The sequence below is a fragment of the Oncorhynchus gorbuscha genome, linkage group LG24 (genome assembly GCF_021184085.1).
Source record: "Oncorhynchus gorbuscha isolate QuinsamMale2020 ecotype Even-year linkage group LG24, OgorEven_v1.0, whole genome shotgun sequence".
NCBI classification, from domain to species: Eukaryota; Metazoa; Chordata; class Actinopteri; order Salmoniformes; family Salmonidae; genus Oncorhynchus; species Oncorhynchus gorbuscha.
In genome coordinates this window covers 28,289,230-28,304,223 of record NC_060196.1, presented here as the reverse complement: position 1 = coordinate 28,304,223, position 14,994 = coordinate 28,289,230, and the positions used below count along the sequence as shown (strand labels likewise).

The window sequence follows — 14,994 nt, the reverse complement described above, 5'->3', positions numbered from 1 at the left end:
AACGATCACACACACAACGGACCTTCAGTTGGGGTAACATGCTCACATCATTCAGACTTGCAGTGTACATGTCATTTACTAATCCAGGCACTTGTCATCTCCCGTCTGGATTACTGCAATTCGCTGTTGGCTGGGCTCCCTGCCTGTGCCATTAAACCCCTACAACTCATCCAGAACGCCGCAGCCCGTCTAGTGTTCAACCTTCCCAAGTTCTCTCACGTCACCCCGCTCCTCCGCTCTCTCCACTGGCTTCCAGTTGAAGCTCGCATCCGCTACAAGACCATGGTGCTTGCCTACGGAGCTGTGAGGGGAACGGCACCTCAGTACCTCCAGGCTTTGATCAGGCCCTACACCCAAATAAGGGCACTGCGTTCATCCACCTCTGGTCTGCTCGCCTCCCTACCACTGAGGAAGTACAGTTCCCGCTCAGCCCAGTCAAAACTGTTCGCTGCTCTGGCTCCCCAATGGTGGAACAAACTCCCTCACGACGCCAGGACAGCGGAGTCAATCACCATCTTCTGGAGACACCTGAAACCCCACCTCTTTAAGGAATACCTAGGATAGGATAAAGTAATCCTTCTCACCCCCCCCCCTTAAAATATGTAGATGCACTATTGTAAAGTGGCTGTTCCACTGGATGTCATAAGGTGAATGCACCAATTTGTAAGTCGCTCTGGATAAGAGCGTCTGCTAAATGACTTAAATGTAAAATGTGTACATGTCAGCAGCAAGCTTTTGCCCTACTGTATGCTTCAGTTATATGTTGTATGGCTCAATATGTGGAAATGTTGTCACTCATCGTCTTTCATGTTGTGATTCACAGATACACGATTTTAACACTGCGACTGGTATAATGGCGTCAAGGGACATAATAATAATATATGCCATTTAGCAGATGCTTTTATCCAAAGCGACTTACAGTCATGTGTGCATACATTCTACGTATGGGTGGTCCCGGGAATCGAACCCACTACCCTGGCGTTATAAGCGCCATGCTCTACCAACTGAGCTACAGAAGGACCTAACACTGAGACCCCTGGACATGGGTGGGGGAATGTTTGTGTGACGACGTACAATGGGGGCAGAAGCTCACCAGCCCCCCATCTTATATGTCCAACCACCCCTGAACGTCAGACTGTATTGAATCAAAATCAAATCAAATCAAATTTATTTATATAGCCCTTCGTACATCAGCTGATATCTCAAAGTGCTGTACAGAAACCCAGCCTAAAACCCCAAACAGCAAACAATGCAGGTGTAAAAGCACGGTGGCTAGGAAAAACTCCCTAGAAAGGCCAAAACCTAGGAAGAAACCTAGAGAGGAACCGGGCTATGTGGGGTGGCCAGTCCTCTTCTGGCTGTGCCGGGTAGAGATTATAACAGAACATGACCAAGATGTTCAAATGTTCATAAATGACCAGCATGGTCGAATAATAATAAGGCAGAACAGTTGAAACTGGAGCAGCAGCATGGCCAGGTGGACTGGGGACAGCAAGGAGTCATCATGTCAGGTAGTCCTGGGGCATGGTCCTAGGGCTCAGGTCCTCCGAGAGAGAGAAAGAAAGAGAGAAGGAGAGAATTAGAGAACGCACACTTAGATTCACACAGGACACCGAATAGGACAGGAGAAGTACTCCAGATATAACAAACTGACCCTAGCCCCCCGACACATAAACTACTGCAGCATAAATACTGGAGGCTGAGACAGGAGGGGTCAGGAGACACTGTGGCCCCATCCGAGGACACCCCCGGACAGGGCCAAAGAGGAAGGATATAACCCCACCCACTTTGCCAAAGCATAGCCCCCACACCACTAGAGGGATATCTTCAACCACCAACTTACCATCCTGAGACAAGGCCGAGTATAGCCCACAAAGATCTCCGCCACGGTACAACCCAAGGGGAGGGGCGCCAACCCAGACAGGCTGACCACAACAGTGAATCAACCCACCCAGGTGACGCACCCCCCCCAGGGACGGCATGAGAGAGCCCCAGCAAGCCAGTGACTCAGCCCCCGTAACAGGGTTAGAGGCAGAGAATCCCAGTGGAAAGAGGGGAACCGGCCAGGCAGAGACAGCAAGGGCGGTTCGTTGCTCCAGAGCCTTTCCGTTCACCTTCCCACTCCTGGGCCAGACTACACTCAATCATATGACCCACTGAAGAGATGAGTCTTCAGTAAAGACTTAAAGGTTGAGACCGAGTTTGCGTCTCTGACATGGGTAGGCAGACCGTTCCATAAAAATGGAGCTCTATAGGAGAAAGCCCTGCCTCCAGCTGTTTGCTTAGAAATTCTAGGGACAATTAGGAGGCCTGCGTCTTGTGACCGTAGCGTAGGTGTAGGTATGTACGGCAGGACCAAATCAGAGAGGTAGGTAGGAGCAAGCCCATGTAATGCTTTGTAGGTTAGCAGTAAAACCTTGAAATCAGCCCTTGCTTTGACAGGAAGCCAGTGTAGAGAGGCTAGCACTGGATTAATATGATCAAATTTTTTGGTTCTAGTCAGGATTCTAGCAGCCGTATTTAGCACTAACTGAAGTTTATTTAGTGCTTTATCCGGGTAGCCGGAAAATAGAGCATTGCAGTAGTCTAACCTAGAAGTGACAAAAGCATGGATTAATTTTTCTGCATCATTTTTGGACAGAAAGTTTCTGATTTTTGCAATGTTACGTAGATGGAAAAAAGCTGTCCTCGAAATGGTCTTGATATGTTCTTCAAAAGAGAGATCAGGGTCCAGAGTAACGCCGAGGTCCTTCACAGTTTTATTTGAGACGACTGTACAACCATTAAGATTAATTGTCAGATTCAACAGAAGATCTCTTTGTTTCATGGGACCTAGAACAAGCATCTCTGTTTTGTCCGAGTTTAATAGTAGAAAGTTTGCAGCCATCCACTTCCTTATGTCTGAAACACATGCTTCTAGCGAGGGCAATTTTGGGGCTTCACCATGTTTCATTGAAATGTACAGCTGTGTGTCATCCGCATAGCAGTGAAAGTTTACATTATGTTTTCGAATAACATCCCCAAGAGGTAAAATATATAGTGAAAACAATAGTGGTCCTAAAACAGACACTTGAGGAACACCGAAATTTACAGTTGATTTGTCAGAGGACAAACCATTCACAGAGACAAACTGATATCTTTCCGACAGATAAGACCTAAACCAGGCCAGAACATGTCCGTGTAGACCAATTTGGGTTTCCAATCTCTCCAAAAGAATAAGGTGATCGATGGTATCAAAAGCAGCACTAAGCAACCATCTTACTTCTATGAGCCCACTCTACGTACATCCCATATTCCTATGCTGCTTCCTTCACTTAATTCCCCTTTCAATAACATCTAGACTAATTTACAAGTCTACAAGTTTCATGACTTTTTTTGCTACTTCTTCTCATCTGTATACTGCTGTCCTACGTTTGCCCCCAACTCTTTTCTATACCTCCTCCCATGCACTCTTGTTCAGATGTTCTTGATCATTTCTGCTTTCTTTGAGGAGGGTGTCATGGATTTGATATAAGGTCAAGACCGTGCCTGGTTCTGCCTATATAAAGACCCTGGTCGAAACGAGGCCAAATCCTGTAGTAGTTTTGGTCTGTATGCAAAGATCACTTTTGATAATCCATGTTGTAACCATTTTTGTTGTTGTTGCTTTTTACCATTTCCAATAAATGTTGCGATATATATGGAAGCATTCCACTGCCTATTTGATCCATTCTGAAGGAAAGCAGTGAGTAAGTTTTGTTTGTATGTGTGTTGAGGTTATGTATGCCTTGTAATCCTACCAGAAAACCGGGACTTCCGAATGCAAGGTAAATGCAATTCCATCTATACTGATACCAGACAAATGCATTTTCAATATACTGTAGCTGAATAGGGATGGCACAGTCTATGGATTTCACATTACTGGAGGAGCACACAGCCAGGCCTGGTAGGGCATAGGCCCACCCACTGGGGAGCCAGGCCCAGCCAATCACAGTTCGTTTTTATTTATGAAAGAAAGAAATACTCTTCAGCTGCCCGGGTGGCTGGTCTCAGATGATACCACAGGTGAAGAAGCCAGATGTGGAGGGCAAGCATGGTTGAGGCCAAATTCTCTAAAATGACGGGGGTGACTTATGGTAGAGAAGTGGACATTCCTGCAGTCCGCATACCAATTGCACAATCCCTCAGAACTTCAGACATCTGTGGCATTGTGTTGTGACAAAACTGCACATTTTAGTGCCCTTTTGTCCCCAGCAAAAGGTGCACCTTTGTAATGATCGTGCTTCTTGATATGGGGCACTTGTCGGATGGATGGATTATCTTGGCAAAGGAGAAATTCTCACTAACAGGGATGTAAACAAATGAGCTTTTTGTGCGTATGGAAAATTTCTGGGATTTTTTTTTATTTCAACTCATGAAACACTGGAACAACATTTTACATTTTTTTTTTCAGTATATAGTCCTCCAGAAAAATGTTGACAAGGACTTACATTGCTCTCTCTCCCCCGCTACTCTCTCCTCTTCCATCCTATCATCTCTTCCCTCTGCTCAAACCTTCTCCAACCTATCTCCTGATTCTGCCTCCTCAACCCTCCTCTCCTCCCTTTCTGCATCCTTTGACTCTCTATGTCCCCTATCTTCCAGGCCGGCTCGGTCCTCCCCTCCCGCTCCGTGGCTTGACGACTCATTGCGAGCTCACAGAACAGGGCTCCGGGCAGCCGAGCGGAAATGGAGGAAAACTCGCCTCCCTGCGGACCTGGCATCCTTTCACTCCCTCCTCTCTACATTTTCCTCCTCTGTCTCTGCTGCTAAAGCCACTTTCTACCACTCTAAATTCCAAGCATCTGCCTCTAACCCTAGGAAGCTCTTTGCCACCTTCTCCTCCCTCCTGAATCCTCCTCCCCCTCCCCCCCCTCCTCCCTCTCTGCAGATGACTTCGTCAACCATTTTGAAAAGAAGGTCGACGACATCCGATCCTCGTTTGCTAAGTCAAACGACACCGTTGGTTCTGCTCACAGTGCCCTACCCTGTGCTCTGACCTCTTTCTCCCCTCTCTCTCCAGATGAAATCTCGCGTCTTGTGACGGCCGGCCGCCCAACAACCTGCCCGCTTGACCCTATCCCCTCCTCTCTTCTCCAGACCATTTCCGGAGACCTTCTCCCTTACCTCACCTCGCTCATCAACTTATCCCTGACCGCTGGCTACGTCCCTTCCGTCTTCAAGAGAGCGAGAGTTGCACCCCTTCTGAAAAAACCTACACTCGATCCCTCCGATGTCAACAACTACAGACCAGTATCCCTTCTTTCTTTTCTCTCCAAAACTCTTGAACGTGCCGTCCTTGGTCAGCTCTCCCGCTATCTCTCTCAGAATGACCTTCTTGATCCAAATCAGTCAGGTTTCAAGACTAGTCATTCAACTGAGACTGCTCTCCTCTGTATCACGGAGGCGCTCCGCACTGCTAAAGCTAACTCTCTCTCCTCTGCTCTCATCCTTCTAGACCTATCGGCTGCCTTCGATACCGTGAACCATCAGATCCTCCTCTCCACCCTCTCCGAGTTGGGCATCTCCGGCGTGGCCCACGCTTGGATTGCGTCCTACCTGACAGGTCGCTCCTACCAGGTGGCGTGGCGAGAATCTGTCTCCTCACCATGCGCTCTCACCACTGGTGTCCCCCAGGGCTCTGTTCTAGGCCCTCTCCTATTCTCGCTATACACCAAGTCACTTGGCTCTGTCATAACCTCACATGGTCTCTCCTATCATTGCTATGCAGACGACACACAATTAATCTTCTCCTTTCCCCCTTCTGATGACCAGGTGGCGAATCGCATCTCTGCATGTCTGGCAGACATATCAGTGTGGATGACGGATCACCACCTCAAGCTGAACTTCGGCAAGACGGAGCTGCTCTTCCTCCCGGGGAAGGACTGCCCGTTCCATGATCTCGCCATCACGGTTGACAACTCCATTGTGTCCTCCTCCCAGAGCGCTAAGAACCTTGGCGTGATCCTGGACAGCACCCTGTCGTTCTCAACTAACATCAAGGCGGTGGCCCGTTCCTGTAGGTTCATGCTCTACAACATCCGCAGAGTACGACCCTGCCTCACACAGGAAGCGGCGCAGGTCCTAATCCAGGCACTTGTCATCTCCCGTCTGGATTACTGCAACTCGCTGTTGGCTGGGCTCCCTGCCTGTGCCATTAAACCCCTACAACTCATCCAGAACGCCGCAGCCCGTCTAGTGTTCAACCTTCCCAAGTTCTCTCACGTCACCCCGCTCCTCCGCTCTCTCCACTGGCTTCCAGTTGAAGCTCGCATCCGCTACAAGACCATGGTGCTTGCCTACGGAGCTGTGAGGGGAACGGCACCTCAGTACCTCCAGGCTCTGATCAGGCCCTACACCCAAATAAGGGCACTGCGTTCATCCACCTCTGGCCTGCTCGCCTCCCTACCACTGAGGAAGTACAGTTCCCGCTCAGCCCAGTCAAAACTGTTCGCTGCTCTGGCTCCCCAATGGTGGAACAAACTCCCTCACGACGCCAGGACAGCGGAGTCAATCACCACCTTCCGGAGACACCTGAAACCCCACCTCTTTAAGGAATACCTAGGATAGGATAAAGTAATCCTTCTAACCCCCCCCCCCCTAAAATATGTAGATGCACTATTGTAAAGTGGCTGTTCCACTGGATGTCATAAGGTGAATGCACCAATTTGTAAGTCGCTCTGGATAAGAGCGTCTGCTAAATGACTTAAATGTAAATGTAAATGTAACTTACATCACTGTGTATTCGTTCCTCTGTACATACAAAAATGGCCAAACATGTTTTTTCTATTTTCAATTACTACTAATTTGTACTTGTTAAAAGTATGATTAAAGAATAAGAAAATAATTGGATAAGTTTTGCGAACCATGTTTAGTACATCTAAAAGAGACTGGGAAATTATAGCCATCAAAAGTGTCGAATTTTAACATGATCATTTATAATACAGTACTTTACAGCTTTGATTGATCACAGAATATATGACATGAAAGGGTGATAATTATTTGAGTTTAGTTAATCAAGAGGGAAGTATGGTTATTGTTCATATACCACTCTCGCACTCAAAATAAATATATTCGATACATAGTATATATCAGCATATTGACAGATTATTGCTATCAACTGCTGGTTGCAAGTTATATTACCCTGTTTGTATATTTTGTAACAATGGCAATTAAGTTGATTCAAATGATGTAGAATAGATGGGCTACCACTGGTGTCACAGGCATCCACAGGTCTTGACCACCATGTTGCGATGCTTCTTTAGGATCACGTTGTTGTTGTCATCGTAGAAGAGTACAGAGATGGGACTGAGCTTGGTGGGTGCGCAGCACGCTTTGGGAACCTCATCCGGCTTCAGAAGGTGAACCTGCCATTGAAAACGGTAAATCAGACTCATTCATACACGCACTTTCATATAGACAATGATAATATCCTGTTATAAAAGAGATATGGGTTATTTAAGCAATAAGGCCTAGGGAAGAGTGGTATATTGGCCATAAACCACAAACCTCTAAGGTGCCTTATTGCTATTAGAACACCTCATTCAAGGGTTTTTCTGTATTTTGACTATATACATTGTACACAACAAAACTATGAAATAACACATCTAGAATCATGTGGTAACCAAAAAAGTGTTATATCAAAACTTATTTTATATTTGAGATTCTTCAAATAGTTGAGATAATGCCAAGAGTGTGCAAAGCTGTCATCAAGGCAAAGGGTGGCTACTTTAAAGAATCTAAAATATATTTTGATTTGTTTACTACCACTTTTTTGGTTACTACATGATTCCATATATGTTATTGCATTGTCTTGATGTCTTCAATGTAGAAAATAGTAAGGAGTTAAACACAAGAAATCACGTTGTGTGTCTCATTCTACCAACCTAGCCAGTGACATTATAAAACACAATATTGGGTATTTGTATTTTATATTATACCAACGGTATAGAAAAGCATCTGGTGGCAAAATAGCCAAAAATATAGTGTGTGCGCCAATAAAATGATGATTTAATTCAAGGTTTACAAATATGCCCACTATATAGAACATTCTGTCAGAAAACAATAGTCTAAACCCAATGTCTCTACCATATATGGTTGAAAAGTTACCGACGATTTACTCTTGAGAATTTAACCCCACAACACCAAATATGGAGCACATACAACCAAGTGCGGTGCAGTCTAAACTAGCAATGGTCACAGCAAATTATCGTTATTATTTAATCAACACTGTCAAGTACAAGTATATTAATGTTATAATATTGTAGAGAACAAGCTAATGATGAATTATATGTCAGTTTTAATGACATCAGGCAAAGAAAAGGACATTTGGACATGAATTTTGTAGCTCCCTCTTGAATTGACCATTTCTCTCAACATTCATCAGAGGCTTTTATCCAAAGCGAGTTACAATAAAACCTGCTGTCGTTTATGTATGGGTGGTGACGGGAATCGAACCCACTACCCCGGCGTTGCAAGCGTCATGTTTTATCAACGGAACTACGAAGGAGCACTTCAACGTCAATAGAACGTTGGTTGACAAGCAATTTTAACGGATTCTAAAAGGAATCATATAATTCCAAACTCATTTCTATGGCAACACATTTGTCCATTTTGTAAACAATCATTTTCGAACGTGTGTTGCCAAGATACATCTAACCGACGTTCTATGGAACGTTTTCTGTGCGAAAACAACAACTTCTGTTTGCTGCTGACAACAAACTGGATTGATTTTTCAGACCTGAGAACAATCGACTGGAAAATGCCTGGGTGCTTTTCAAGACTGGCGGAGAGAATGCGTGGACGTCTGCGGCCTACTGCGTCGACAGGTTCTTCAAACTCATTTGTGGCTTGTTTTTCTTGTCTTTTTCTGTTTTGCAGGGTTCGTGATCGTCGACAGATGGACAGTGACAGCGACATCGAAGAGGGTATGTGGAGTTTAAAACTCTTTTTTTTAAACTTAATTTAACAATGTCATTATAATTTGCGAAATGTTGTGTATTTTTATCGTTCAGACTTGGCAAAAATGCATGTACCAGAGATGTTGTAGCTAGCTAGCTTGCTAGCTAACATTCACTTTAGTAACTGTTGCTAAGCGATTGACTTTTGCTACCTAGCTAGCTAGTATTAGCAATCTTGATACGTTTTGTCCTAACAATTAATTATTTTATATTCCAATGTTCCTAATTTTAGAAACAACTGTCCTGGATGAGGTCCAGTTGGATGTGTCATTGGATGTTCCACAGCTGCCAGTCCTTGATGTCCAGAATGCTGCTATCATCCTTGAGGATGTGCCAGATGTGCAGACTATCTTTGAGGTACAATTTTCAGAAAGTTTGGGGTTTTATGTTTGAAAAATATCCCAGATATTCAAGTTGTGTCTCTGACATTAAACACATCTCTTGTCTGCTTTCTGCTTTAGGAGGCCACTGGCAATTGGCAGTTGATTCTGATTAGGTTCAGCCCCTGTACTGTGGGCCTGTTGTGATCAGGGTAAGAGACCCCCCCCCCCACACACACACAGTCACATCACTGTTACAATGTTTACTGTTTCCAACATGAATGTATTGTAATGTGCAGAACAATGCCGGTCCGGTGGTTATAGCTTGGAGAACTTTCCAGTTCATCAGCCCCATCATCACCTACATGCGTGGGGGATCCCAGGTTTATGTCTTTGTAACTTCCCAATCCTACATTGTCAGTCATTTGATCTTGATGGAAATGTGTCACAGCAATTGCTGAAGTGGTTTTGTTGATGTTGTCTTGTTGTTTATCTCAACAGCAGGTGGTGGTGAGGATGCACCACGTGAGTAGGGTGAGAGGCCTGGAGACTCAACTGGTGTGGGCCATCTCCAAGGAGACAGCCAGGCTTAGTCCAGAGGGCATCCCCTACTGTGCCACCAAAGTGCAGTCCATCACTTGGATCCAGGTAAGACGGAAATACTACTGAAATAGTATTAGATGAGGCTTTTCTTCACTTATTCCATTTGGCATTAACATGTATTCTCTCTCTGTCAGCGTGTGGCTGGCAGGGTGACCCACTATGCGTCTCACCTCCGCCACGAGACGTCTGTGGACGTGACGCTTGGCTGCTACCAGGTAAATAAAGGATTTCCCAAGTATATAGACTAGACATTACTGGGCATTTTTACATTAGATTTGTTGTGTTTTCTAATAGTGTGTGTGCGGTAAACAGGTGTGTTGTGTGTGTTTTGAGCAGCAGACTGATGTCTCAGTGGTGTACACCACTCTCCACATGGGGCTGGATGGGCTTCTCTCCTCTTCAGCGTGGTCGGAGGCTGCCTCCTTCTCTACGCCCACCACTCAGCATTTCACTGACCCAGAGCCTGAGGGCCACAACTGCTATGAGGTCAGATGTTACACACACATACTATTGACTCGGAGCATTAAGATCCTTCCATTGACCGATTGTTATGTCATTGGTCACTGATTTTGAATGCTTGTTTTGTTGTCGTAGGGCTGGGAGGAGGACCTGCTGCCTGAGGAGAGGGAGGTTCCTCTGCTAAAGTGAGTTCCTCTAAATGTCTGTGTAGTCTGGGCTTGTCAGATGCAGAAGGATAGTGGTCATAATGATGTTATCCCCCATTGACTCTAATGGTTGAAATGCTCCATTCCCTCCCTTCCACAGCCTCTACCTTACCACCAAGAGAGTGGAGGACATCGCCCTGAGGCTCGTCTCCCTGCGCCAGGCCTTCACTGTGAGTGGACCCACTTTTCTTTTTCTCTCTGTGACTTCTTGTTCTGTCTCCTAGAGGAAGATGTCTCACCCTAACTCTTCCCTAGACCCTGCTTGGTTCCACCCTGAGCAGGAACCATCTGTTTGTGGCGGGAAAGGTCCTCCTGGGCGCACTGGTTCAGGCCAACCACATGGTAACTCACTAACTCATTCTCTTTCAAGGGAAAGAGAGCGTCCCTGAGGGGAAATGTGTTCTGTTCACTAAAAGATGCTCTTTTCATTGTCATAGGACGAGGCCAAGTTCATAAGTACCTACAACAACTTTGTGGACTACCTGAGTGACCCCTCCAAGCGGAATGACATTGAGAGGGAGCTGGCTGAGGCAAAGGTGAGTTCATTAACTCTCAAGTCTCACTGAGTTCTTCCATGTGCATGTCTTTTATACATCACAGTAGCTGATCTATATGAAATCATTCCTATTTTCTCCAAACATGTTTTCTTGTCCTAGATCCATCATGTGAACATGATAGATGTCCTCTTTGAGCTGGTGCTGTTTGGGATGATGACAGCTCAGAAGTCCCTGATGGTGGTAAGTAGCATCTCACTGGTACATGTTTTGATATCTGTCTATTAGCAGTTTCGCTTAAATTCCTCTTCTCTTCTATTCTCTCCTCCTTTGTTTCCTTTAGCATCCTGGTGGGTTCGTGGAGCGTCTGTACGCTCTCCTGTACTCCTTCCTGCCCACTGCTGCCAACATGGAGCCAGAGGCTGACAGATACCTGCTGCAGCTCAGTGTAAGAGTCTAGGTTACTTCCTGTTTACTTCCATATTCTTAGTGTACTTCCTATTCACTTCCTTATTCATTTACATACATTTAAGTCATTTAGCAGACGCTCTTATCCAGAAATCCACAAATTGGTGCATTCACCTTATGACATCCAGTGGAACAGCCACTTTACAATAGTGCATCTACATATTTTAAGGGGGGGTGAGAAGGATTACTTTATCCTATCCTAGGTATTCCTTAAAGAGGTGGGGTTTCAGGTGTCTCCGGAAGGTGGTGATTGACTCCGCTGTCCTGGCGTCGTGAGGGAGTTTGTTCCACCATTGGGGAGCCAGAGCAGCGAACAGTTTTGACTGGGCTGAGCGGGAACTGTACTTCCTCAGTGGTAGGGAGGCGAGCAGGCCAGAGGTGGATGAACGCAGTGCCCTTATTTGGGTGTAGGGCCTGATCAGAGCCTGGAGGTACTGAGGTGCCGTTCCCCTCACAGCTCCGTAGGCAAGCACCATGGTCTTGTAGCGGATGCGAGCTTCAACTGGAAGCCAGTGGAGAGAGCGGAGGAGCGGGGTGACGTGAGAGAACTTGGGAAGGTTGAACACCAGACGGGCTGCGGCGTTCTGGATGAGTTGTAGGGGTTTAATGGCACAGGCAGGGAGCCCAGCCAACAGCGAGTTGCAGTAATCCAGACGGGAGATGACAAGTGCCTGGATTAGGACCTGTGCCGCTTCCTGTGTGAGGCAGGGTTTACAGGGTTTCAATGCCATTTTAGGGGGAGTATTTCTGATTGTCTCTCTCCTCTTGATAAGCTAGTAACTCAGAGCCATTTTATATGTGTTGTGTGGTGTTCTCTTCAGGGCGGGCTGATGGCTCTGCTAGATGACATGTTTGGCCAGCAGCTGGCCTGGTACTTTAACCCAGAGTCTCTGGTCACTGAGCTCTCCAGCCTCCTGGAGTACCACTTGGAGAACCTCATGGCCAGCATGTAGTCCTACTGCAGGGACCATACTCCTTTCTCCTTCTCTCTCTCTTTTGAAGGAATTGAAGTGCTTTGTTGAACCCTGATTAGTTTTTAACACACATTAATTGAATGTATTCTCTTGTTTTCTCTCCCCACAGGATTTTTGTGACACTTTGCCACCCAACAGGGATCTAGACACCAATGCACTACATTACTTTGCACTGATTTTTACATTTTTAAATAAAATAAGTTGTAGTTCAAAAACATTTTGGTTTCCGTCTTTTCATTTATTTGATTTTATGACCATTTCCTTTTCCTATAGTTATAATGCTAATATTAGATAATTACATGAACAATGATGCTTTATTATTTGAATATGGAAATAAAAACAATGTTTTGTTGATTTACACATACTACAGGCCCACACTTTATATGGTTTTGTACTGTGGTTTGTGATACTGTACTATTTAAAAACATGTAGGACTACATACACTGAGTGCACAAAACATTAGGAACATCTTCCTAATATTGAGTTGCACACCCTTTTTCCCTGAGAACAGCCTCAATTCGTCGGGGCATGGACTCTACAAGCTGCCCTAAGCGTTCCACAAGGATGCTGGCCCATGTCGTGTCAAGTTGTCTGGATGTCCTTTGGGTGGTGGACCATTCTTGACACACATGGGAAACTGTTGAGCATGAAAAAAAACAGCAGTGTTGCAGTTCTTGACACACTTAACCTGGTGCGCCTGGCACCTACTACCATACCCCGTTCAAAGGCAGTTAAATCTTTTGTCTTGCCGATTCACCCTCTGAATGACACACACAATCCATGTCTCAATTCTCTCAAGGTTTTAAAATCTTTCTTGAAGCGGATTCAACAAGTGACATCAATAAGGGATCATAGCTTTCACTTGGTCAGTCTACGTCATGGAAAGAGCAGGTGTCCTCAATGTTTTGTATTATCAGTGTAGTAACCTGGTACAGTATAAATTATACCACTAGAGGGGACAATTGCTTCCGTTGAATGTTATTTCTCACTATCCCTACTCTACATTAACAGTCTGCCATTGTCGACTCCGGTATCTTGGGTATCTTAGTCTTTTTTATATTTGCCATTAATGTCTGAACCATTTACCATCTTTCCCACTGAGCCGATACTCAGTTCAAACGGAGAGAAATACCATTGAAATCGAATGGCAAGATTAGATGAATGACGAGAATAGACTGTCAGCCCCTCTCCTTGTTCGGGCGGCGTTCTACGTCACCGTCTTTCTAGCCATCACTGTTCCATTTTTCGTATATCCACGTGTCTTGTCTTGTTTCCATACAGACCTGGTTTTCATTTCCCCAATAAGCGACTTGTATTTAACCCTCTGATTTCCATCATGTGTTGTGTGTAATTCATGTTAGTTCGTGTTAGTTTACGCACTCTACTTTTATGTTCCGTTTTTTGAGCGTGTTTGTCTCATGTAGTGCTCTCGTTTTTTGGAACTATAATAAAGTGCGCCTGTTCATTATAATCTGCTCTCCTGCACTTGACTTCGCCTCCAATACACCTTCCTGACACTTTCTATGAGAAATACATGATAAAGAATGCAAAGAACATACACATCCTACACATGCCTTGCTTCCCTAAAAATACTGTGTGTTACAGCAAATAAGGTGGTACAATGTTAGCTTATTTTTATGGGGTTGGGTTTCAGGGCGCGTGGGGGCAACAGGGGCCTGGCTGGCCCTGAATAAGTTGGTTAGATGAGTACTTGAAGGCTTATATCTACAATTTGGAAAGTTGGATGTTGATTTCGGGAGGCTTCCATCATGGAAAAGGGACCAGACCACTTTTTTTGTTAGTTAACCTAAATAATTCACGACCCTCTATAGAATAACAACAGTGACAACAGCTGACTGCTATTTAAGTAATAGATTGACTGTCAAATCCATGTATTGGTGTGCGGCCATTGACTTTTATTGGAGAGACCGCCCCAAATTTTCTGTGCCATTTCCTGGGCATTTCATTAACTCCGCATTCTAAGTTCTGCGCATCCAAGCACTTGGAAAAATCCATGGTACAAAACCTAAGATATTAATCTGTTTAAAACAATCAATCTGATGTCATCGTTAAGTCTATAAACCTTTAGACTAACATCACCAATCTGAGGTTAACATTTTGTGTAATTCCAAGTTTTATAGGGTGAAAATGCAAGCTTGTGTAAGGTAGTAACACAAACTGTCCGCATTAGGGAAATATGCCCAATTTACAATTTACGATGGCAAAAAAATTCAACATGGCAATTTAAGATGATTGTATTTGTTGCCTACATACAAAGTATTACCAAAAGTACATATATTTCAAGGGACATAACACTGAGACCCCTGAACATGGGTGGAGGAATATTTGTGTGACAACCTAAAACAGGGCCAGAAGCTCACCAGCAGTCTCTCCAACCACCCCTGAACGTCAGTCATTTAACCATTTAAAGAGTTGAACAAATGCTTGGCACTCTAGACTAGAGCCTCAATAGTCTGCAGCAGCCTGAATGT

General features: G+C 45.0%; 1 protein-coding gene across 1 annotated transcript; it reads left to right on the top strand.

Moving 5' to 3' along the window:
• The first annotated feature begins 9,579 nt into the window (after positions 1 to 9,579).
• LOC124012200 lies at positions 9,580 to 13,053 on the top strand. Its single transcript, XM_046325677.1, has 12 exons — positions 9,580 to 9,681; positions 9,800 to 9,946; positions 10,036 to 10,116; positions 10,238 to 10,387; positions 10,496 to 10,545; positions 10,667 to 10,736; positions 10,822 to 10,908; positions 11,004 to 11,102; positions 11,223 to 11,303; positions 11,404 to 11,508; positions 12,612 to 12,724; positions 13,014 to 13,053. Exons 1-12 carry the CDS (start codon positions 9,580 to 9,582, stop codon positions 13,051 to 13,053), a joined length of 1,125 nt encoding a protein of 374 aa, XP_046181633.1.
• The last annotated feature ends 1,941 nt before the right edge of the window (positions 13,054 to 14,994 follow it).